The following is a 26,032-nucleotide window of genomic DNA, read 5'->3' on the forward strand; positions in this document are numbered from 1 at the left end:
GAGCGAGGGAGACACGCACACTGTGAGACAGAGAGCGAGGGAGACACACTCACTCAGAGAGACAGAGCACGAGGGAGAGACACACACACACACTCAGAGAGACAGAGAGTGAGGGAGAGACACACACACACTCAGAGACAGAGAGCGAGGGAGAGACACAGACAGAGAGCGAGGGAGACACACAGAGACAGAGCGAGACAAAAAGATTGAGAGATTAACAAAATGAATACAACAGTAGAGCACGCAGACCAAAGTCACAACCAGACAAATCATCCTCAATGAATGAGTATACAGTACTGTTAGTGTGTGTCTGACATGTGCAGTTCTTTTAGTGACAGCTGTAGAGGATAGGAAGGAAAGAAGAGACGGAAGGAGTGTGGCTTGGTCTTGTTCTCTAAGGATGCTACTGTAGTCCACTCACCAATGAAACCTCATCACATTTAGATTTACATGACATTTAATAAATATACAAGTTAAATATGGCGCTACACACTTATTCGCCGTCAGTATTTAGATAGGCAGTTGTTCTAAAGAAAGCTAAATAAAAAACATTATTTATATGAAATGGAATTAAATCAATTAGTTTTGTAAACATGATACGTTTATTTTGTCCAACATCCAAACAGAAAAAAACGACAGCTGTGCTAAGTGTGTGTAAAACTCAAAAGCTATATTTAAAATAACAGGGATGTGTTTAAAATGGCAAGAGAGAGAAAAAGAAAACAATGAAACACTTGTTTAACCTTGGAAGCCATACATGATCATGACTAAAATAACTGAAATAAATAACCTGTTTTCATCCTTTACTGCTGTCACTCTAAAATAACTACTGAAAAATATGAAGTCATAAAACAGACTAGGAATATTGTCCTGCCTCTTCTGGAAACACTCACTAACGGTCATCTCATCAGCCTGAGAAGCCTTTGATTGGGAGTCCACTGTATACCATGAAACCACAATCCACTCTCCTTGCAGGTAATGGGGCTGTGGTCAAGAGCGTGGTTGATCCAACGTTGAGATGTGGTTGATCGATGGTTGCGAGTTGGTTATGGCCATAGAAATAGAATGAATAGAACAGGCTTGGAATCTCTGACCCTGGCAATATGACTGGTAAACTCATGGGTACACTTGTAATGGCTGCCTGTTGATTAAATCATTTCCATGGTAATGTAGAATGTTAATTCAAATGATGCTAACTGATGTGGCTCTTACAATGGAATCTATTATTTTTGTCATGTCAGTTGAGTTGACTTAACAGATCACATCACAGATTGATCGCACACTTCCTGCTTTTACTTCCTGCTTTGCTCCTTATGGGTACACTCACAATGGCCACCAGTCCACCCATTATGCCATCATTGACTTTAATGGGGATGACCATTCTATTCATTCTATGGTTATGGAGCCTCTCACATCACATGTACCTGTTCTTGATATACTCTCTGTACATGAGTATGTCCTCTCGGCACAGTGATCTCACCTGGCCAAGGCCAGTTAGCACGTGGCCCTCAAACACCTCCCTGTTGTCCCTGTCCACCTGCGGAGACGACACCTCGTATATACTGTCAGTCGTAAAGCATGACACAGGAACACTGGAGAGAGAGAGATAAGAGGGAGAGGTGAAAAATAAAACAAATGCTAAACTCATGCTGGATATAAGTTACTGTGGTACAGTAGCTGTAGGTAGTAGTGATTCACGTGTAAGATAACTAAGCTAAACAGACCAAAATGTGTTCTGCAGAAAAGTGACATTTTTAAACTGAAACGTGTTCCTAAAAGAAGAGAATGGGTCACAAGACAGATTTGTAGATGATTGGGGATGCAGGGAGGGAGAGAGAAATGTTGGTATTTCTACAGCCCTGGTAATCACTAATAATAACTTGTGTGGAAGCTGAACCCCTCGCATGTTCAGTCATCTACACAGCTCATTAGCTACTTCAGGTTTCTCAAGTCATCCTTCTGGAGGGTGGCCACACCACACCACAACCCCACCCCACCCACCAGCCTCATGCACATACCCACTATACAGACATTTCATAGACCACTTTTTCTCACAGCACTCAACACTACCCCCCCGCTTTCAGAACGTCACAGAATGACACAGAATTCATCAGAGCAGAGCACTTTAGTAAAAAGCCAGTGTTGAGCAATGGGGCCGGCCATTGGGCTAGACTTAACATCAAGTGTTTTTATGACTGAAAAAGAACAACATGTGGATGTGGAGGTACAATGTGTCTGTTCTGCTTGGCGGTCACAACTCTCTTATTGTAAAAGAGCTTGATATGTACACTCAGCACACAGTACTAAACTGACCTCTGATAGCGGATGTTGGCTGAGAGGTCACCAAGACAACACAGTGAGGCTTCCAGTGGGTCACTGAGTGATGTACAGTAGTTAGTCTTGAAAGAGAAGCACTTGTGACAAGTGTTTTGGGTGAGTCAGAGCAAAGCAAACAGTCACAAGTTAGCTAGGATGAACAATACCAGGAAGTGGAGTAGAACTCAACCTCAACCTTTCCTAGCACTATTTCCTGTAGCAACACTGGTCTTCCTCTTAGTTGTCCCAGCACGTTTGATGACCCACTTCCTCTGTAGTAAATCAAATTACTTTTCTGTTCTTTGTCCTCTCATTCTCACTCTTTTTTACTGGTTCCCCTGTCCCCATAGTCCCTGGCTGTGAATCGAGTGTGTGTGTTTCTGTGTGGTTTCTGGGCGCCTGAGAGAGAGAAACAGTTGAGGTGTGGAAACTCTCCTCTCCCGAGAGGAAAATGTAGGTGAATACGTGAATAAGAGAGAAGACACTAGCAAGGTTTCCATCCAATTGGTGACAAAATCCTGATTAAAAACAATGTACATTTTCCAAGTAGAGTTGTTTCTATGAAACAGACTTTTTGCGGCTAAAAATATATGCGGGATGATGTAGTGCACATAAGAATAACTTTTGCAGTTAAATTCCCATGTACCGAATAAACAATACAAGTCAGTAAATGGGTTTCCATCACATTTCCAACTACTGATGGTTTTGTCACAAAGCATGTTGCGTTATATAGTGAATGTGCCTGGTCTTTGCACGTGTGCTCTAGCCAACAGCTCGGCGATAGGCCTACAGTGCGGGTAGGGTATCTACATGAGATTCCTATTATGGAAAAAAAGAGCAAGATTATTTTTATTTGTGAAATGGCAGTCAAGCATCGATCATCAAGTCACCAGAATAAGACCCTCAATATTTATTGGAAAGCAGCATCAAGATCACCGTGCACTTTCCCCACCCTGTGAAGTTCATCAAAACTGGTTTCATCTGTAGTTAAATAAACTGCATGGTTTCCCGGGTCGTAGTGGGAGGACCACAAAACATATCATCGCTTGACTCCAAGTTTACATCAATATTTGAGCAGAAAGGTATTTCAACCGTCATTTCACGCATAATTAACTTTACAGACACTAAAATATCCTACCTTGTCTAGCGTATTTCATTTTGTCGACATTTGGAAAGTTTACTGACAAACAATGCTGATGGCTGGTTCCTACTACCAAGCGCATGTGAGGTAAACAATGCTGATGGCTGGTTCCTACTACCAAGCGCATGTGAGGTCAACAATGCTGATGGCTGGTTCCTACTACTAAGCGCATGTGAGGTCAACGATGCTGATGGCTGGTTCCTACTATCAAGCACATGTGAGGTCAACAATGCTGATGGCTGGTTCCTACTACCAAGCTCATGTGAGGTCAACAATGCTGATGGCTGGTCAACAATGCTGATGGCTGGTTCCTACTACCAAGCGCATGTGAGGTCAACGATGCTGATGGCTGGTTCCTACTACCAAGCGCATGTGAGGTCAACAATGCTGATGGCTGGTTCCTACTACCAAGCGCATGTGAGGTTAACAATGCTGATGGCTGGTTCCTACTACCAAGCGCATGTGAGGTCAACAATGCTGATGGCTGGTTCGTACTACCAAGCGCATGTGAGGTAAACAATGCTGATGGCTGGTTCCTACTACCAAGCGCATGTGAGGTCAACAATGCTGATGGCTGGTTCCTACTACTAAGCGCATGTGAGGTCAACGATGCTGATGGCTGGTTCCTACTATCAAGCACATGTGAGGTCAACAATGCTGATGGCTGGTTCCTACTACCAAGCTCATGTGAGGTCAACAATGCTGATGGCTGGTTCCTACTACCAAGCTCATGTGAGGTCAACAATGCTGATGGCTGGTCAACAATGCTGATGGCTGGTTCCTACTACCAAGCGCATGTGAGGTCAACAATGCTGATGGCTGGTTCCTACTACCAAGCGCATGTGAGGTTAACAATGCTGATGGCTGGTTCCTACTACCAAGCGCATGTGAGGTCAACAATGCTGATGGCTGGTTCGTACTACCAATCTCATGTGAGGTCAACAATGCTGATGGCTGGTTCGTACTACCAATCTCATGTGAGGTCAACAATGCTGATGGCTGGTTCGTACTACCAAGCTCATGTGAGGTCAACAATGCTGATGGCTGGTTCGTACTACCAAGCTCATGTGAGGTCAACAATGCTGATGGCTGGTCAACAATGCTGATGGCTGGTTCCTACTACCAAGCGCATGTGAGGTCAACGATGTTGATGGCTGGTCAACAATGCTGATGGCTGGTTCCTACTACCAAGCGCATGTGAGGTCAACAATGCTGATGGCTGGTTCCTACTACCAAGCGCATGTGAGGTCAACAATGCTGATGGCTGGTTCCTACTACCAAGCGCATATGAGGTTAACAATGCTGATGGCTGGTTCCTACTACCAAGCTCATGTGAGGTCAACGATGCTGATGGCTGGTTGCTACTACCAAGCTCATGTGAGGTCAACGATGCTGATGGCTGGTTCCTACTACCAAGCTCATGTGAGGTCAACAATGCTGACGGCTGGTTCCTACTACCAAGCGCATGCGAGGTCAACAATGCTGATGGCTGGTCAACAATGCTGATGGCTGGTTCATACTACCAAGCGTATGTGAGGTCAACGATGCTGATGGCTGGTTCCTACTACCAATCTCATGTGAGGTCAACAATGCTGACGGCTGGTTCCTACTACCAAGCGCATGTGAGATCAACAATGCTGATGGCTGGTTCGTACTACCAAGCGCATGTGAGGTCAACGATGCTGATGGCTGGTTCCTACTACCAAGCGCATGTGAGGTCAACGATGCTGATGGCTGGTTCCTACTACCAAGCGCATGTGAGGTCAACAATGCTGACGGCTGGTTCCTACTACTAAGCGCATGTGAGGTCAACGATGCTGATGGCTGGTTCCTACTACCAAGCGCATGTGAGGTCAACGATGCTGATGGCTGGTCAACAATGCTGATGGCTGGTTCGTACTACCAAGCGCATGTGAGGTCAACAATGCTGATGGCTGGTTCGTACTACCAAGCGCATGTGAGGTCAACAATGCTGATGGCTGGTTCCTACTACCAAGCGCATGTGAGGTCAACAATGCTGACGGCTGGTTCGTACTACCAAGCGCATGTGAGGTCAACAATGCTGATGGCTGGTTCGTACTACCAAGCGCATGTGAGGTCAACGATGCTGATGGCTGGTTGCTACTACCAAGCTCATGTGAGGTCAACGATGCTGATGGCTGGTAACTACTACCAAGCGCATGTGAGGTCAACGATGCTGATGGCTGGTTCCTACTACCAAGCGCATGTGAGGTCAACGATGCTGATGGCTGGTTCCTACTACCAAGCGCATGTGAGGTCAACGATGCTGATGGCTGGTTCCTACTACCAAGCGCATGTGAGGTCAACAATGCTGATGGCTGGTTCGTACTACCAAGCGCATGTGAGGTCAACGATGCTGATGGCTGGTTCCTACTACCAAGCTCATGTGAGGTCAACGATGCTGATGGCTGGTCAACAATGCTGATGGCTAGTTCGTACTACCAAGCGCATGTGAGGTCAACGATGCTGATGGCTGGTTCCTACTACCAAGCGCATGTGAGGTCAACGATGCTGACGGCTGGTTCCTACTACCAAGCGCATGTGAGGTCAACAATGCTGATGGCTGGTTCGTACTACCAAGCGCATGTGAGGTCAACGATGCTGATGGCTGGTTGCTACTACCAAGCTCATGTGAGGTCAACGATGCTGATGGCTGGTTCCTACTACCAAGCGCATGTGAGGTCAACGATGCTGATGGCTGGTTCCTACTACCAAGCGCATGTGAGGTCAACGATGCTGATGGCTGGTTCGTACTACCAAGCGCATGTGAGGTCAACGATGCTGATGGCTGGTTGCTACTACCAAGCTCATGTGAGGTCAACGATGCTGATGGCTGGTTCCTACTACCAAGCGCATGTGAGGTCAACGATGCTGATGGCTGGTTCCTACTACCAAGCGCATGTGAGGTCAACGATGCTGATGGCTGGTTCCTACTACCAAGCGCATATGAGGTCAACGATGCTGATGGCTGGTTTCTACTACCAAGCGCATGTGAGGTCAACGATGCTGATGGCTGGTTCCTACTACCAAGCGCATGTGAGGTCAACAATGCTGATGGCTGGTTCGTACTACCAAGCGCATGTGAGGTCAACGATGCTGATGGCTGGTTCCTACTACCAAGCTCATGTGAGGTCAACGATGCTGATGGCTGGTCAACAATGCTGATGGCTGGTTCGTACTACCAAGCGCATGTGAGGTCAACGATGCTGATGGCTGGTTCGTTTCTACCAAGCGCATGTGAGGTCAACAATGCTGATGGCTGGTTCCTACTACCAAGCGCATGTGAGGTCAACGATGCTGATGGCTGGTTCCTACTACCAAGTGCATGCGAGGTCAACAATGCTGATGGCTGGTTCCTACTACCAAGTGCATGCGAGGTCAACAATGCTGATGGCTGGTTCTCACTACCAAGCGCATGTGAGGTCAACACACACACACGTTCTGCAAAGAAATACATTACCTTTTCTGCACTGCCTGAGAGAAAGAAACCAGCTTATCTAGAGCTCCACTGTCCACTGTCATTCAAATTCATATCTCAAAATTCAAATTAAATCTCCTGTGAGACGGATCTGAGGTTTCTCTCTCTACCAGCCTCGCTCTCCCTATTGCTGTCTCTTTCCGTCGCATTTGGTGTGTCTCTCTCTCCGTATCGCTCCCTTTCTGCCTCAGATTTTGGAACCTCTGGCTGTGAGGTTGACTGATCTCTACAGTGATGTGAATCCACAGCAACACGTTGATTCAGTAAATAGACCCTGATAACACACGTGGCTCTCCTTCCATCCTGTCTCCAGTCTATATTTTTTGCAGCGAAAACAAAACAAACAATCTAACCCTCCAAACCTCTCAAAGGGTTCTCTGAAAGTTTCCCTATTCAGACTAATTCTCACCATGGTTATTATGGAAGGTACTGAAGACTTTTATTGTTCTAGCCTCAATCAAACTGAGCCAGGAAGAGAGCAACAAGTGTGTCTGTGTGAGTGTGTGTGTAGATGGATTGCTATGCGTCAACCACTTCAACGTCCAGGAGATGGATGAGACGAAAGAGTGTTACCGTGACAACAGGCTGTGGAGATGAACAAGGGTTCTATGAAAGGGTGAATGCACTCAGGGCAGGTGTGTGGGTGGTGATGAAGGATTGAGGTATTAGAAGACCACCCTCACCTCTGAGACACACACACACAGCTAATTAACATTATCCTACATTAAGGATGTGGCTGTGGAGGTGTGATTGCATGAACCCATTAAGCAGTCTAATGCCACACAGACACACACAACAGAGCCCTCAAACTCAGTTCCACTGCTTTGTTTCCCCATTGTTCCCCTCTAATCAGGGACTGATTTAGACCTGGGACACCAGGTGGGTGCAATTAATGTTCAGGTAGAACCAGCAGGTTCCGGACCTCGTAGGGTAAGAGTTGAATACCCTGGACCAGAGGATTGCAGGATTTTAGGGTGCTACAACCCAATCGGCTTGTCCACTAGATCTAACAGGCAGTAGTGATGGGTGGGGGGATAGATACATGTACACATATTTTGAGAAGCTTGTTCACCTTGTTAATTAGGAAGCCAATTTGTTTTCAGCACTTTCATTTCCATGACTGATCAAAACGTTCTCATGGCTTCTCTTGTTCCTCTGCAGCAGACATATGGTGAGAAATATGTTTGGAACATCGAATCGCAATAAATATAGAATCATGAGAATCGCAATAAATATAGAATCATGAGAATCGCAATACATATAGAATCATGAGAATCGCAATACATATAGAATCGGCGCCAAAGTATCGTGCCTTCTGTTCAGGACAACTCTGAGTATAAGGCAGGTCATCCATGTAACTGTGGATTAAATATGATATGAATTGCAGATTTGGAATCACGGGTGTGTGGTGTGTTTTTATGACATTAAATCTGTATTTAATATAACCCTTACCGACTCGTCTTTTAAAACACAGACTCCTCACGACATGTCGCCTTCCACATTTCCCTCACTCAGACAACAACAAACATACAAATGTAGGCCCATTAGTGGGAGGGATGCGGGCATGTTCTTGTTGAGAGTGGTTCTCAAGTTTAAAACGACTGTCAGTCAAAAGATATACAAGTGTGCTTGCTTCATTTCCTCAAGCCGAGAACATGAGCGCTGATGTCCCGTATAGCATGTAACTGTACAGCTACTGCGTTCCAATTTAGGCACTTATCAATGAGAAAATCAGCCATTTTCAACCCGTATATGGGATGATGGGTGTTGTGAGTGGAAAGGGCTACTGGAAGAGGAAATTAAATTAGGATAAATGTGAGTCTGTGAGTGTAGAGTCTGTCCTCATGTAATATTATCCCCTCCATGCCTAAGTCAATGGGTGAGACAGGTCTCAAGGGGGATGAGGCTGTGGATGGAGGGAGTGGGGTGCCAGGGAAGGAGGGGGAGATGGATAGAAAGCAAACACAAGGATACAGCGTTTTGCCGTACCTCTCTCCCAATTTCCCCCTGCAATTTCTCAAGCAAGAATTTTGCTACGACTGTCTGGTGGGGCGGGGAAAAACTGAAAACTACCTGCTATTGGCAGAGAGGTTTGGAATGCTCTTTCTTATGGGTCTATTAACTAGTGGTGATGTCACCAGGCAGGTCAAAACTCCATCCCACCAACAAAGGCTGACATTTCAGGGGGTCTTTACAAACAGCTCTTACACTAAAAGGGCTTTAGCATAAAGCATTAGCATTTAGTATAAAAAACAGAAAATCTAATTCTTCACTGCACTGGGCCTTTAAAAAAAATACAGTTGAAGTCAGAAGTTTACATCCACTTAGGCTGGAGTCATTAAAATCATTTTTCAACCACTCCACAAATGTCTTGTTATCAAACTATAGTTTTGGCAAGTCTGTTAAGACATCTTCTTTGTGACTGACAACAACCACCGAAGCCAATGCCTGTTCACACCGCAATCATCCAGAAGGCGAGTTCAGTACAGGTGCATCAAAGCTGGAACCGAGAGATTGAGAAACAGCTTCTATCTCAAGGCCATCAGACTGCTAAACAGCCATCACTAACTCCGAGAGGCTGACCACATTGAGACTCGATCACTGGACACTTTAATAAATGGATCACTAGTCACTTTAAACAATGCCACTTTAATAATGTTTACATATCTTACATTACTCATATCACATGTACAGTTGAAGTCGGAAGTTTACATACGCTTAGTTTGGAGTCATTAAAAGTTTTGGCAAGTCGGTTAGGACATCTACTTTATGCATGACACAAGTCATTTTTCCAACAATTGTTTACAAACAGATTATTTCACTTATAATTCACTGTATCACAATTCCAGTGGGTCAGACGTTTACATACACTAAGTTGACTGTGCCTTTAAACAGCTTGGAAAATTCCCGAAAATTATGATGTCATGGCTTTAGAAGCTTCTGATAGGCTAATTGACATAATTTGAGTCAATTGGAGGTGTACCTGTGGATGTATTTCAAGGCCTACCTTCAAACTCAGTGCCTCTTTGCTTGACATCATGGGAAAATCTAAAGAAATCAGCCAAGACCTCAGAAAAAAAATTGTAGATCTCCACAAGAGAAATTTCCAAACGGCTGAAGGTACTACTACGTTAATCTGTACAAACAATAGTACCGAAGTATAAACACCATGGGAACACGCAGCCGTCATACCACTCAGGAAGGAGATGCGTTCTGTCTCCTAGAGACAGATGTATTTGGTGCGAAAAGTGCAAATCAATCCCAGAAAAACAGCAAAGGACCTTGCGAAGATGCTGGAGGAAACAGGTACAAAAGTATCTATATCCACAATAAAACGAGTCCTATATCGACATTACCTGAAAGGCCGCTCAGCAAGGAAGAAGCCACTGCTCCAAAACCGCCATAAAAAAGCCAGACTACGGTCTGCAACTGCACATGGTGACAAAGATCCTACTTTTTGGAGAAATGTCCTCTGGTCTGATTAAATAAAAATAGAACTGTTTGGCCATAATGACCATTGTTATGTTTGGAGGAAAAAGGGGGAGGCTTGCAAGCCGAAGAACACCATCCCAACCGTGAAGCACGGGGGTGGCAGCATCATGTTGTGGGTATGCTTTGCTGCAGGAGGGACTGGTGCACCTCACAAAATAGATGGCTTCATGAGGGAGGAAAATTATGTGGATGTATTGAAGCAACATCTCAAGACATCAGTCAGGAAGTTAAAGCTTGGTCGAAAATGGGTCTTCTAAATGGACAATGACCCCAAGCATACTTCCAAAGTTGTGGCAAAATGGCTTAAGGACAACAAAGTCAAGGTATTGGAGTGGCCATCATAAAGCCCTGACCTCAATCCTATAGAAAATGTGTGGGCAGAACTGAAAAAGCGTGTGCGAGCAAGGAGGCCTACAAACCTGACTCAGTTACACCAGCTCTGTCAGGAGGAATGGGCCAACATTCACCCAACTTACTGTGGAAAGCTTGTGGAAGGCTACTGGAAACATTGGACCCAAGTTAAACAATTTAAAGGCAATGCTACCAAATACTAATTGAGTGTATGTAAACTTCTGACCCACTGGGAATGTGATGAAAGAAATCAAATCTGAAATGTCACATTCTTACAATAAAGTGGTGATCTTAACTGACCTAAGACAGCGATTTGTTTTGAGGATTAAATGTCAGGAATTGTAAAAACTGAGTTTAAATGTATTTGGCTAAGGTGTATGTAAACTTCCGACTTCAACTGTATGTATGAAAAGTTGTAAAACATTATCCTAAATATAAAACCATCAACTTGGTTACCATTGGTACTTAATATGAGTTGTCAGTATATAAATATAATACATATATTTTGTACTATGTCATTTCTTTGTTGTAAATGTTTTGGTGCCAAACTGGTGGCAGTGGTGAAACATTTCAATAGTTGGAAAAGTTCATTAAAAATAATTCCATTGTTGATCAGATGCTTTTTTTAATCAATTAGGCAATAACCATATGGTCTATCCACTAGAAACTCATGGACAATATCGACACAGATATAAAAGTGAATACTATATCAACTTTTTTTTTTGTCAAAGTATAAATGACTAAAGTTACCATAGATGAACTGTTAATTACCAATATTAGCAGAGATTCCAGTAACTTTAGTAAATTACCAGTAGCTTTGCAACCCTATTCCCAGGAGACTGTTGTTCATAAGCTTTTATAAGATGGTGTGTGTGTGTGTGCGTGCGTAGCGCACATTGCTTTAACATGTGTTGGAGTGCTGGCACTTCTAAACCCCCGGTTCACAGTGCACTTGGGTGGGTCAGAAGGACACGGGAGCGAGAGGCTACCACTGATGAGAGAATACCACTGAGGAGGATAGAGGGAGGGGATAGACAATAATAAGAAGAGAGAAATTGTGGAGAGGCAGGCAGCACAAGTCCACAAGCCCCTTTGGGACCACTTAGAAAGGAATGTGTTATTACATTTTTTCCAGAGTCGTCTGAAAAGGCCTGTATCCATCTGTTCATTAGAATAGTATTAGACAGTGTACTTGTTTGTGTGTTAAACGCTCAACTTACACGTTGATGGCGTTCTCCAGGACTGAGGGTTCGGTTCTCTCCAACTTGTGCTGGTTCTGACCCAGATAGGCAAACCTGCAGAACAACACACACACAGTCAGTGTTTAAACAGCTGATCACCACGGAGACCCAAACATCACCAAACATTTCAGATAACGTAAGTAGCATCACACCTCTTTTTTTTAGACACCACTGTATCAAATATTTAACATTGAATTAGGAAAGTATGTGGACGCCTGCTCGTCAAACATCTCATTCCAAACTAAAAGTAACATTGAAAAATAGTAATCAATATATAGAAAAACACAGAATCCCAAACAATGTTCATAAATCTGAGTTGATATTTCTGGAAGGCCAGCATCTTGGAGTCGCCTCGTTACTGTTGACGTTGAGACTGGTGTTTTGTGGGTACTATTTAGTGAAGCTGCCAGTTGAGGACTCGTGAGGCGTCTGTTTCTCATACTAGACACTAATGTACTTGTCCCTCTTGCTCAGTTGTGCATCGGGGCCTCCCACTCCTCTTTCTATTCTGGTTAGAGCCAGTTTGCACGGTTCTGTGAAGGGAGTAGTACACAGCGTTGTACGAGATCTCGTGCCTGCATCTAGCTTATCTAGGGTGTAATCATTAGTCCAACAGTTGCAAACAAGAGTTTCTATTGACAAATTCAGGTTTTTATCCCCGTTTCGTTTGCATCCGTTTAAGAAACGTTTATCAACAGATATCGATGGAATGAAGACACCCCTGATCACACAAACAGTTCACATTGTATTCCTTCTTGCCTCTATGCACTCTCGTCTCACCTTTTCCCTTCGTTTGTAGACTTCAATGAACAACACTTCAGCTGTATGTGACCAGGCGAAAGAAAACTTTCCAAGCCAAACCATCTCATAACCACTACACACAGCCTACATAGTTGTCCCCATATTAGCTAAAGTAACGTCCTAGTCAACATAGCTAATAGGACTAACTCATTCGTAAACCTGCTACATTCATACAGTAACGTTACAGTGTACAGTCACAGTAAGCAGTTACACCGGCAGGCTCCCGCGGCAATACATTAATAAAACCAAAAGCCCACCTTGACTTGGAAGAGTTCCAGTATTGGATAGTCATAGGCAGCAAGCTAACATAGCATCCCTCTCTATTTGAGCCAGGTGTTTGAGTAACTAAACTAGCCAGCTGCATTTGCTAGCTAAGTGAAACTGAAAAAATAAAAAAAGTACAGAATCTCGCATGCTTCTCCTTCATTTTTGAAGAAATGAATTTGTTGAAAACTGTTCAACTATTGTCTCTCTCTCTCTTTGAGTCAACTACTCACCATATTTGATGCAGTGCTACTTAGCTGTAGCTTATGCTTTCAGTACTAGATTCATTATCTGATCCTTTGATTGGGTGGACATTTCAGTTCATGCTGCAAAAGCTCTGATAGGTTGGAGGACATCCTCTGGAAGTTGTCATAATTACTGTGTAAGTCTATGGAAGGGTGTGAGAACCAAGAGCTTCTTAGGTTTTGTATTGAAGTCAATGTACCAAAAGGAGGAGGGAAACTAGCTGTCTTCTGGCTACACCATGGTGCTACCCTACAGAGTGCTGTTGAGGCTACTGAAGACATTCATTGCAAAACAATGTGTTTTAATCAATTATTTGGTGACATTAATATATGAATATTTATTTAAAAAGGATCACTTTTTCAATGTTTTAACATTTATATTTTCACGAAATTCACTGAGGGTGGTCCTCCCGTTCCTCCTCTGAGGAGCCTCCACTGGTTAAGGTAAAAGCAAGGTGACGAATAACCAATAATTATCTTCATACAATAGTTCCCAGTACTATACAATGGCTGTGTTCAGTTCCTCCAAAATGTGATATCTGAGTGACCGGGGTACAGAAGGACACAGGAACAAAGGACAGTATGACGAACAGCACCTATAAATACAGGGCTGTGAGGGGAGAGCGAGAAACACAAAACTTTATTGTTCCCCTGGCCTGATTAATCTCTCCATTTCTGTGGTTCCATCAGGACGCCCCACAGGTAGGGAGACGTGAGTGTGTGTGTGTTCTGGTGGGATTAAGCTCCAAGGGTCTTCAAAGGCCCAACACACACACTTAGTTGTTCATTGAGGAAGAGACGGCCGTAGCTAACCTGAGGTACCCCTCTGTGTCCTGAGTTCCATCCCTACACTGATGGCCACTATAGTATAGGCTGCCATAACACATGGTGAAAAGCTTGGATGATGAGAGCAGAACTATACTTCTGAAGGGGGATTATAGATATGATCATACAGTACATATTAATGAGCCATTCATTGTATGTGTCCTACAGGCACAGTATGTACAGTGCCTTCAGAAAGAATTCACACCCCTCAACTTTTTCCACATTTTGTTGTTACAGCCTGAATTCAAAATTGATTACATTTAGATGTTTGTGTTACTGGCCTAGACACAACACCCCATAATGTCAAAGTGGAATCGTGTTTTTAGAAATGTTTAGAAATGTACAAAATGCTGAAATGTCTTGAGTCAATAAGTATTAAACTGCTCTGTTATTGCAAGACTAAATAAGTTCAGGAGTAAAAATGTGCTTAACAAGTCACATTAGTTGCATGGACTCACTCTGTGTGCAATAATAGTGCTTCACATGATTTTTGAATTAATCCCTCTACACACCACACAGAATTATCTATAAGGTCCCTCAGTTGAGCAGTGAATTTCAACCACAGAGTCAACCACAAGGACCAGGAAGGTTTTCCAAATCCTTGCAAAGAAGGGCATCTATTGGTAGATGGGTAAAACAAAAAAGTAGACATTGAATATCCCTTTGATCAGTATGAAGTTCATTACACTTTGGATGGTGTATCAATATACCCAGTCACTACAAAGATACAGGTGTCCTTCCTAACTCAGTTTCATGGAGAGGAAGGAAACCACTCAGGGATTTCACCATGAAGCCAATGGTGACTTTAAAACAGTCAGATTTTAATGGCTGTGATAGGAGAAAACTGAGGATGGATCAACAACATTGCAGTTACTCTACAATACTAAGCTAATAAAAAATATTCCAAAACATGCATCCTGTTTGCAACAAGACACTAAAGTGATACTACAAAAAATGCTGCAAAGCAATTCAGTTTTGTCCTGAATACAAAGTGTTATGTTAGGGGCAAATCCAATACAACATATTACTGAGTACCACTTTCCATATTTACAAGCATAGTGGTGGCTGCATCATGTTATGGGTATGCTTGTAATCTTTAAGGACTAATGGATCTATGCACAGGCAAAATCCTACAGGAAAGCCTGGTTCAGTCTGTTTCCACCAGACACTAGGAGATGATTTACCTTTTATTAACCAAAAACACAAGGCCAACTCTACACTGGCGTTGCTTACCAAGAAGGCAGTGAATGTTCCGGAGTGGTCGAGATCCAGTTTTTACTTAAGTCTACTTGAAAATCGATGGAAAGACCTGAAAATGGCTGTTTAGCAAAGATCAACAACCAATTGGACAGAGCTCTAACCATTTTTTACTGTGAACACTGAGGTTGTACCCACTACGTTTATTTTAACAGTGGTCAAGTAGCCTACTGTGGCTATTTGATCATAATGTAGGTATAGCAGAGTGGCCTACCATAAAAACCATCCAACAACATTTTAACATGGAAATAGCTGTTATCGTTCAGCCTACAGAAGTAGCCAATGTGTGTTGTTCAGTTTAGGCCTACATTCCATGAGACTGTTGAAAAAAACAAGCCGAGCTTGACATTAACCTGTTCATCCACTTGTCCTACAGACAAGGTGACACAAAATGTTGTTGTTTGATGCAAGAAACCACTTTACAAAATAAAATGCAGCATTATTCCCATACCATTATTACAGAGAATCAGACAAATTATGTTATCTTCTGCCTATTGGCTACTTAGCTTATTGAAGCCTGTCTCAAAATACAACACACACAAAAAAGCTCTGTACCTGACTCGCTTTTCAAAAATGTCTAGAAATGCACACGTTTTGTGCTCTTGTAGGAAGCAATCACTCCCCCATTGCTGACTACAAATTATTTAGAACTGGGCTATTAACTCACTAACCAGCAAAGGATATGAACTAAATGTACAAATGTGTACACGTCTCTACATGTAGCTAGCACTTTGATCTCAAAACACCTTGTTTCCACAAGTATTCAGATTTTTTACTATGAGACTCCAAATTGAGCTCAGGCGCATCCTGTTTCCATTGATCATCCTTGAGATGTTTCTACAACTTGATTGGAGTCCACCTGTGGTAAATTCAATTAATTGGACATGATTTGGAAAGTGTATAACATTAGCTGTGAGTGTTCATCACTACTCGTTTGATTATATGTGAATGAGGAGCTGAGAGACTGTGTACAGTCGTGGCCAAAAGTTTTGAGAATGACACAAATATTAATTTTCACAAAGTTTGCTGCTTCAGTGTCTTTAGATATTTTTGTCAGATGTTACTATGGAATAGTGAATTATAATTATAAGCATTCTATAAGTGTCAAAGGCTTTTTCAAGACCTCTGCAATCCGCCCTGGCATGCTGTCAATTAACTTCTGGGCCACATCCTGACTGATGGCAGCCCATTCTTGCATAATCAATGCTTGGAGTTAGTCAGAATTTGTGGGTTTTTGTTTGTCCACCCGCCTCTTGAGGATTAACCACAAGTTCTCAATGGGATTAAGGTCTGGGGAGTTTCCTGGCCATGGACCCAAAATATCAATGTTTTGTTCCCCGAGCCACTTAGTTATCACTTTTGCCCATCATGCTGGAAAAGGCATTGTTCGTCACCAAACTGTTCCTGGATGGTTGGGAGAAGTTGCTCTTGGAGGATGTGTTGGTACCATTCTTTATTCATGGCTGTGTTCTTAGCCAAAATTGTGAGTGAGCCCACTCCCTTGGCTGAGAAGCAACCGCAAACATGAATGGTCTCAGGATGCTTTACTGTTGGCATGACTCAGGACTGATGGTAGCGCTCACCTTGTCTTCTCCGACAAGCTTTTTTCCAGATGCCCCAAACAATCAGAAAGGGGATTCATCAGAGTATCAGGAATATCAGGCTGATGTTTTTTCCTGGAGAGAAGTGGCTTGCAATCCTTATTGTAATACGCACCAATGAACAACATTGTGTTCAAGAACAAATGGATTTGTTTCAGCGTGTTTTAGGGGCAAAATGGTTTTAATTTAAGGGTTTGGGTGTTATGGTTTATTGTCACATATGCCGGATAGGTGCAGTGAAATGTGTTGTTTTACAAGGTCAGCCATAGTAGTAGGATTCCCTGGAGTAAATTATGTTTAAGTGCCTTGCTCAACAGGTATATGGACAGATTTTTCACCTGGTCATGAAGTCATTTGTGTGCGGTTCTCCAGTTGACAGAGTCCATTTAGAACATCACCCTAATAGTGACTATGGGACGGCCTGTACCCGTCTTCAGGACAGGATGTCTTCTATTATCAACAGTCCAGAGAAAAGGATCAGAATCAGACTGGCTGATCATCAGTTCTGTTTGTCTCACAGGGGACCACTTTCATAACGAAACGAGTCTCCGTCATGATTAGAAGTTTGGGCAGTTTTGTGTCAGTAGGTCAGAAGCTCACAGGGGTTGAAATGCAATACTCAGTGTGACAGCAGTATGAAGATCGATCTTTTCGGCATACAGTCAAATCATCTCTCACATGATGCGTGGAAGCCCCTCGTTTTCATGGTGTGTGTGTGTGTCTCACCTCTCATATATGAGCATGTCCTCCTCGGCAGGGAGCGCGGCCAGGTTGAGTCCATAGGTTTCCCTCATGGACTGTTGCAGGAAGTCCTGTGTGGGGGCAAGGGTCAAATGTTAGGGGTCAAAAGGTTAGAGAGGTGAGAGGTAACAGTGAGGAGTGGGATGAAAGGAGACAAACAAACAGTATGAAATCATCCTGAACAACTCTGACTAGACCTCCTCAAGCGCTCTCCAACTGTACTGTGCAACTGTTCAGATTGTACCCCCTTCCTCTAACCAGGGACCAAACCTGAGGAGAACATATCAACACATCCTCCCCTCCTGAGAAACACTAGACGTGGGAAGTGTAGTTTACTGTGGGAGGTGTGCTTTGTAGTCCGCAGGGAGAAAATAGATGGCTTTTCAGCAAACACAAAGCCACATAGGAAAATTACAGACTGGAACGCCTGTGATTGTCACCACAAGAGACTAGAGTGAGAATGAATACGAATAACAATAAAGGTGAAGTGTACATCCATCTTCTGTCCCTACATAACGCGGATGGTCCAGCGGTGGTTTAAGTAACAGCAGTAGCCTTTCAAGCACTTATCTCCTCTGAGATGATGGGACAGCTCTATGTCCAACACAAAACATAGCATTTCCATTCAAAGGCTATGGATTCAACCTGGCACCATGGTTTGTGCCCAAGACGAGAGAACTGGAGGGAGGTGGCCGGATACAACAAAATACAAGAGAGTGAAGCTTTGCAAACACACACACAGAAACAAACTCTCACACGCACACACACACACAGAGGGGGAATATGGAATTAGTGTGTCTAATTATACAGCAAGCAGAAAGGTAATGATCAGATGTTTAAATATTTGATCAGTTGTGTTTTTCTGGCGCCATAGCAATCCATTCTCTGGGACAGGCTCGCACGCAGCGACACGTGTGTGTATGTGCAGACACGTGAGCTAACCGCTAACCTTCTATCCCAAAATATTCATGACCCCCTCCCCGCTACCCACTCCAGATCCAAGAAGAGGCAGAAAACATATGAGGGAAGCATGTTATAAATGAAGCCTGAGGGAGAAAACAGTACTGGGGTTAATGGATATTTACAAAAATATATATTTTATTCAATGTTTTTTTGCCTCTCGTTGTCAACAGCAATCAGTGTGGTTGTTACTGGGGATGTGAGGATGAGTGAATCTGGCAAGAAAGACTGGGAGGGGAGAGGATGAATCAGAAAACAGAAAGCAGCATGTGAATTAACATATAAAGGTGTATGGACATTAAAAGCATGTGAATTAACATAAAGGTGTATGGACATCTAAAAGCATGTGAATTAACATAAAGGTGTATGGACATCTAAAAGCATGTGAATTAACAAAGGTGTATGGACATCTAAAAGCATGTGAATTAACATAAAGGTGTATGGACATCTAAAAGCATGTGAATTAACAAAGGTGTATGGACATCTAAAAGCATGTTAATTAACATAAAGGTGTATGGACATCTAAAAGCATGTGAATTAACATAAAGGTGTATGGACATCTAAAAGCATGTTAATTAACATAAAGGTGTATGGGCATCTAAAAGCATGTTCATTAACATAAAGGTGTATGGACATCTAAAAGCATGTGAATTAACAAAGGTGTATGGACATCTAAAAGCATGTTAATTAACATAAAGGTGTATGGACATCTAAAAGCATGTGAATTAACATAAAGGTGTATGGACATCTAAAAGCATGTTAATTAACAAAGGTGTATGGACATCTAAAAGCATGTGAATTAACATAAAGGTGTATGGACATCTAAAAGCATGTGAATTAACATAAAGGTGTGTGGACATCTAAAAGCATGTTAATTAACATAAAGGTGTATGGACATCTAAAAGCATGTGAATTAATATAAAGGTGTATGGACATCTAAAAGCATGTGAATTAACATAAAGCTGTGTGGACATCTAAAAGCATGTGAATTAACATAAAGGTGTATGGACATCTAAAAGCATGTGAATTAACAAAGGTGTGTGGACATCTAAAAGCATGTGAATTAACATAAAGGTGTGTGGACATCTAAAAGCATGTGAATTAACATAAAGGTGTATGGACATCTAAAAGCATGTGAATTAACATAAAGGTGTGTGGACATCTAAAAGCATGTTAATTAACAAAGGTGTATGGACATCTAAAAGCATGTGAATTAACATAAAGGTGTATGGACATCTAAAAGCATGTGAATTAACATAAAGCTGTGTGGACATCTAAAAGCATGTGAATTAACAAAGGTGTATGGACATCTAAAAGCATGTGAATTAACATAAAGGTGTATGGACATTTAAAAGCATGTGAATTAACATAAAGGTGTATGGACATCTAAAAGCATGTGAATTAACATAAAGGTGTGTGGACATCTAAAAGCATGTTAATTAACATAAAGGTGTATGGACATCTAAAAACATGTTAATTAACATAAAGGTGTATGGACATCTAAAAGCATGTGAATTAATATAAAGGTGTGTGGACATCTAAAAGCATGTGAATTAACATAAAGGTGTGTGGACATCTAAAAGCATGTTAATTAACATAAAGGTGTATGGACATCTAAAAGCATGTGAATTAACATAAAGGTGTGTGGACATCTAAAAGCATGTTAATTAACATAAAGGTGTATGGACATCTAAAAGCATGTGAATTAACATAAAGGTGTGTGGACATCTAAAAGCATGTGAATTAACATAAAGGTGTGTGGACATCTAAAAGCATGTGAATTAACATAAAGGTGTATGGACATCTAAAAGCATGTGAATTAACATAAAGGTGTGTGGACATCTAAAAGCATGTGAATTAACATAAAGGTGTATGGACATCTAAAAGCATGTGAATTAACATAAAGGTGTATGGACATCTAAAAGCATGTGAATTAACATAAAGGTGTGTGGACATCTAAAAGCATATGGATTAACATATAATTTACATCTAAAAGCATGCAAATTAACATATAATTTACATCTAAAAGCATGTGAATTAACATATAATTGACATCTAAAAGAATGTGAATAAAGATGTTAAATAAAATAAAAGGGGACAGCGGAGGAGAGTAATCTCTTTCTTTTGCTCTGTCTTCATCTCTCTACCCTGCTCTCTCCATGGCTCCTGGCCTCGCTCGATCTCTCATCACGGCAGACGGGGAGAGGAGAGAGCTTATCCTTGTGCATACTCTGTTTAGAGAGTATGAGATGGCCCTTAACCTGAACACTTTACTCAAGAATGTAAACAGAGGAAGAAATTACCCACAAGCCCCCAGCTGGCACCAGAAGCCATGTTGTGTGGCTGCCTGGCGGCACACAAAAACAAAAACTTGATTCACCACCACCGACCTCGCCGCTTCTTCACAAAACGAGGGTCTAGTCGGTCAAAGAGACACCCAAACAGCATCTGGGTTACCATCGCCGCTGACAACAAATGTGGCACACAATAGTCTCGTTATAGCAACAGATTGAGTACAATTGGGATTTTGAAGCAAAGCGTGACATTTCTATGTGTCCCGGTGTAGGTCACTGGGCTTGGCTGTCGATTACTCTGTCTCTTTTCTAGTGGCCTCATCTCTTTTCATCTCGGTCCATCCATCTATTAATTTATGCTTATGTTGTATTTCATTTTACGACAGAGTAGAATTTAGCCCCTAGCTGTCATCATAAAACATACAGGAGGCAACCACCTGAGGGAGGGAGGGGGGCAGGAGATGGACAGAAGGTGGGAATGACCGTTCGAGTAAGGTTCAGTAACTGGACATTGAGAGATAAGTCGAGACAAAACTACCATAGACCTACCCAGTCTATGATTGACAAACAGAAATATCAGATATGATATGAACTCAGGGGAAGAGGCCTTTCCAAACCAACTGACCTAAAGGATGGTAGAATGGATAGAGAAGGAGAGAACTCGTTGTGTTGTCTCTCTCAAAGGGAAAAGTACTGTGAGCCATTAATTAATTACATCCAAGTCATCTACTTCATTAGGATGGCCAGTTCTATACAATTCATGAGTTGGTAATTCCTCCTCATCTTCAATATGCTCCCCATCTTCCCCAGTTCATTTCCTGACCTGAATGAGCTCCAATGGAATCTACTCACACCTTGCTGCCAATCTAAATACCCCTTTTATGGTAGCACTCACATGAGGTCCAGGTGATGGTACCACTCTTAATAGACAGTGGTACTACCACCTGGGTACCAGTCCAACAGCATGTCTGTGTCCCAAATGGCATACTATTGCCTTTGTAGTGCACTACTGTTGAAAAGGCCCATAGGGCTCTGGTCCAAATTAGTGCATTATATAGGGAATAGGGTGCCATTTGGGACACGACCACACAATGTATTCTGACTGAGGCTGGCATCAAAGGGCTAAAGCCCAGCTCCGCTTCCAGGTCATCCTATTCAAATTCAAACTCCCATTGTCCCCCCTTTGCTCTCTCGCTTGCTTACTAAGGAGAATATTCAACCAGTCCAGTTGTCATGGAAACACAGAGAGAGACCTTGAGTCACAAGCGAGAGATGAGAGCCCCCCGTTTTTTGTTGTGAAGTGTGTGTGCACATGAAAATAGATCAGTCTCGTGTATTTGATTCACTCTAGTATAATCATTATGATACCATGTATTAGACTGGTGACTGTGGATAACGTTGATGATAGAACACAATATCAGCTGCGGTGATATGTTAGTCTTCTACATTTTGCTCTGCTGTCTAAAAAGCCAAACCATCAAACCAAACCATCCAAAACTATCAGTGTCCTGGGGAGTTCAATCAAACTATAAGAACTCAAACTGTGTTGTGGTGAATACGCTTTTGATTACATATCATTTGTATGCCATGTTATGGATTCATTATCTGAATGATTATGCGACCATTGTGAAAATCTCAATGGATAGGGGAGAAATTCATGTTCTCAAACAATAACACATAACACCGATAGGTCAACTCCGTGAGTGAGAGGGGGAGAGAGGGAGACAGAATGTTGGCTAGAGAGACAGAAATGGGAAGGAGAGGGAATGAGAGAGGGCCAGTTAGCGAGAGAGAAACCAAGAGAAACCTCATTATGTTCTGAACATGTGAGGAGAAACAAGAGAGCTCCACCTGACACTGAAAATCTTTTTTTAAATTGACACAGAATGAGTTTTCAATCTCGATAGTTGAAATCTTCACATTTAGTTAACACCTTCTTTCCCAAGGTCCAGTTTGCATGTCAGCTGACATTTAACTCAGCTGGCTACCTGTGTTTGTGTCAGCGCGTTTCCCATCCCATACCTCCTGAGTGCGGACGCTCTCCCCAGACTCGGTTAGTAGTTTGACGGGGGTGGAGCGTTGGGACACTGATCCGTCATCGTCGCGGTCGTCCTCGGAGTCGTCCTCTGAGCTGCTGGAGATCTGTTCCTCACTGGGGGGTGGGGGGGCGCTGGCCGCTGTCTTCCTCTGGACCACCGTCTCCTCCTTACTGCTCTTAGCACTACACACACTTACATTTTAGACATTTAGCAGACACTTTTATCCAGAGCCACTTACAATTCATGCATTCATCTTAGTGGTTGTCTCACCCAGCTAACACACACATTAGTAGTAGTTAGTGTCAGTAGTCCATAGCGTGACCATACTGCTCTTAGACACACAGAATAAACAGACAGTAGAGGTAGACAGTATCGTTGGTAGTTTTTTTAATAAACATGGTTAACAAGACAGAGCCAGACAAAGGCTGAGAGAGGTTAGGGGGAGGTACACCTGGCCCACCATCCCACCCTCGATCTGGACTGTCTCTATGACCATGTTCACCTGTACAGGGAGACAGTCCCCATCATTGCTAAGACTCTCAAGGACGTCACTTTAAACCGCAGTCCGACCTCTCCATCCAGGAACAGCGGAGCAATCTCCACCCCGCCAAGATCACAGAGACAACACCCTGGACCAGCACCCTGGAACCCCCAGCCACGAGCACAGACCACCCCAGCCCAGCTTCAGAGCCACCCAGACGAGGCCTCCCACCGCAGACCCACACTTGGAGGAGCCACAGCCCAGCAGGCAGAGCTACGCACAGGCTGTGAGAGGAGCAACTGGCCCAGCCCCCACCAAATCAAATGAGTGACATTAAACAAATGCTGAGTCTACTATGCTCACATGTGATAGGCCGAGGGTCATGGTAAGATGACCACAAGAACTCCACCATCCTCACACTACACCCATCCAAGTGGCATGACACAAATTCTATCTTAAATGATAAACAAATCACATTTGCATAATAAGAGTTTACTTTAATTGAAAAATCCTATTTTAATAGTTATTGTTGGATTGTGAGTGTTTGTCTCATTTTGAAGGTAAAGAAAATAAAAAAAAGTTATGAAATCTTTTTACGTTGCATGTTGGAATTTACAAGGATTGAATTCCTCTGCTTTTGGACTAAAGAGCAGAAACCCAGACTTCCTGAAATAAATTGATGATGTTGATATTGTAGTACTACAGGAAACATGGTGCAGAGGTGATGTTTCCACTGGCTGTCCACTAGGTTATAGGGAGATAATCATACCAACCACTAAATTAAAAGGAATCTAACAGGGCAGAGACTCAGGGGGAATGCTAATATGGTATAAATCTGAACTAATTCATTCAATCGAATTGATCAAAACAGGATAATTCTTTATATGGTTAAGAATCAACAAGGAGGCTATCTTGACAGATAAAAACGTCTTCCTCTGTGCCACATACATTCCCCCCTCAGAGTCACCCTACTTCAATGAAGAGAGTTTCTCCATTCTAGAGGGGGAAATTAGTCACTTTCAGGCCCAAGGCAACGTACTGGTCTGTGGAGACCTGAATGCTAGAACAGCAGAAGAACTAGACACTATTAACAGTCATGGGAACAAACACCTACCAGGAAGCAACAACCTTTCCCTCCCCACATACCCCCACAGAAACAACTATGACAAAGTGAAAAGCTCGAGTACAGCTCGTGAAGCTCTATGTCGAACACTCCGTCTGTACATAGTCAATGGTAGGCTGAGAGGGGACTCTTTTGGTAGGTACACCTACAGCTCATCCCTTGGCAGCAGCACTGTAGACTACTTCCTCACCGACCTAAACCCAGAGTCTCTCAGAGCCTTCACAGTCAGCCCACTAACACCTCTCTCAGACCACAGTAAAATCACAGTGTACTGAGAAGGGCAGAACCCAACCATGAAGCATCACCGCCTAATAAATGACATGGTACAAAACAGGCCTATAGATGGAGTGCAAACAGTACAGACATCTACCAAAAAGCAATTAGTAGCCAAAAAATACAATCTCTCCTGGACAACTTTTTAGCCTTAACATTCTCCTACAGCAATGAAGGTGTACATTTGGTCGTTTGGAACATAAACTTTATATTTGACAAATTTGCCTCCTTGGCTAATCTAAAGAAGCATAAGAGCAAACCAGAAATAACAGATAATGAAACATGGTTTGATAATGATTGCAAAAATCTAAGAAAGTAATTGAGAAATATATCTAATAAAAAACACAGAACCAGACAACAAAAATATACACCTTCAATATGGGGAAACACTGAAGCAATACAAACACACCCTAAGAACAAAAAAGGAACAGCACATTAGAATTGAGGAATCCATAGAATCAAACCACTTCTGGGAGAATTGGAATAAATTAAACAAACCTCATCATGAGGAATTGGCTATCCAAAATGGGGATATGTGGAGAAATCACTTTGCAATCCTCTACAGCAATATAACAAAGAGCCCAGAACAAAAAGATATACAAGAAACATTACAAATCCTTGAATCAGCAGTCAAAGACTATCAGAATCCTGTGGATACCCCAATTACAGAAGAAGATTTATTGGAAAAACTATGCACTCTCAAACCCCAAAATGCCTGTGGTGCTGATGGTATTTTAAATGAAATTATCAAATATACAGACCACAAATTCAAATTGGCTATACTCAAACTCTTCAACATTATCCTCACTGCAGGTATTTATCCCGATATTTGGAACCAGGGATTGATCACACCAATCTATAAAAATGGAGACAAATTTGACCCAAATAATTACAGAGGAATTACATCATTTCCTTGACGAATACAACGTCCTGAGCAGAAGCCAGATTGGATTTCTGAAAAATGATCGTGCAACAGACCACATTACACCCTCCACACTCTAATTGATAAACAAGTAAACCAAAACAAAGGCAACATCTACTCATGTTTTGTAGATTTAAGGAAAGCATTTGATTCAATTTGGCACGAA

General features: G+C 42.5%; 1 protein-coding gene across 1 annotated transcript in view; it reads right to left on the minus strand.

Annotated features, from left to right (window-relative positions):
- Positions 1-439: 439 nt before the first annotated feature.
- Positions 440-26,032, minus strand: part of LOC139407269 (FIG4 phosphoinositide 5-phosphatase a) — a 101,508-nt gene continuing 75,915 nt past the window's right edge. Inside the window, exons 21-24 of the mRNA XM_071150900.1 lie at positions 23,051-23,249; positions 17,760-17,845; positions 12,020-12,094; positions 440-1,592 (exon numbers count right to left, since the gene is read on the minus strand). Of these exons, the coding sequence (XP_071007001.1) occupies positions 1,415-1,592; positions 12,020-12,094; positions 17,760-17,845; positions 23,051-23,249 (538 nt within the window). The 3' untranslated portion in view covers positions 440-1,414. The remainder of the gene's footprint in view (positions 1,593-12,019; positions 12,095-17,759; positions 17,846-23,050; positions 23,250-26,032) is intronic.

Source organism: Oncorhynchus clarkii, chromosome 4 (genome assembly GCF_045791955.1).
Source record: "Oncorhynchus clarkii lewisi isolate Uvic-CL-2024 chromosome 4, UVic_Ocla_1.0, whole genome shotgun sequence".
Taxonomy (NCBI): domain Eukaryota; kingdom Metazoa; phylum Chordata; class Actinopteri; order Salmoniformes; family Salmonidae; genus Oncorhynchus; species Oncorhynchus clarkii.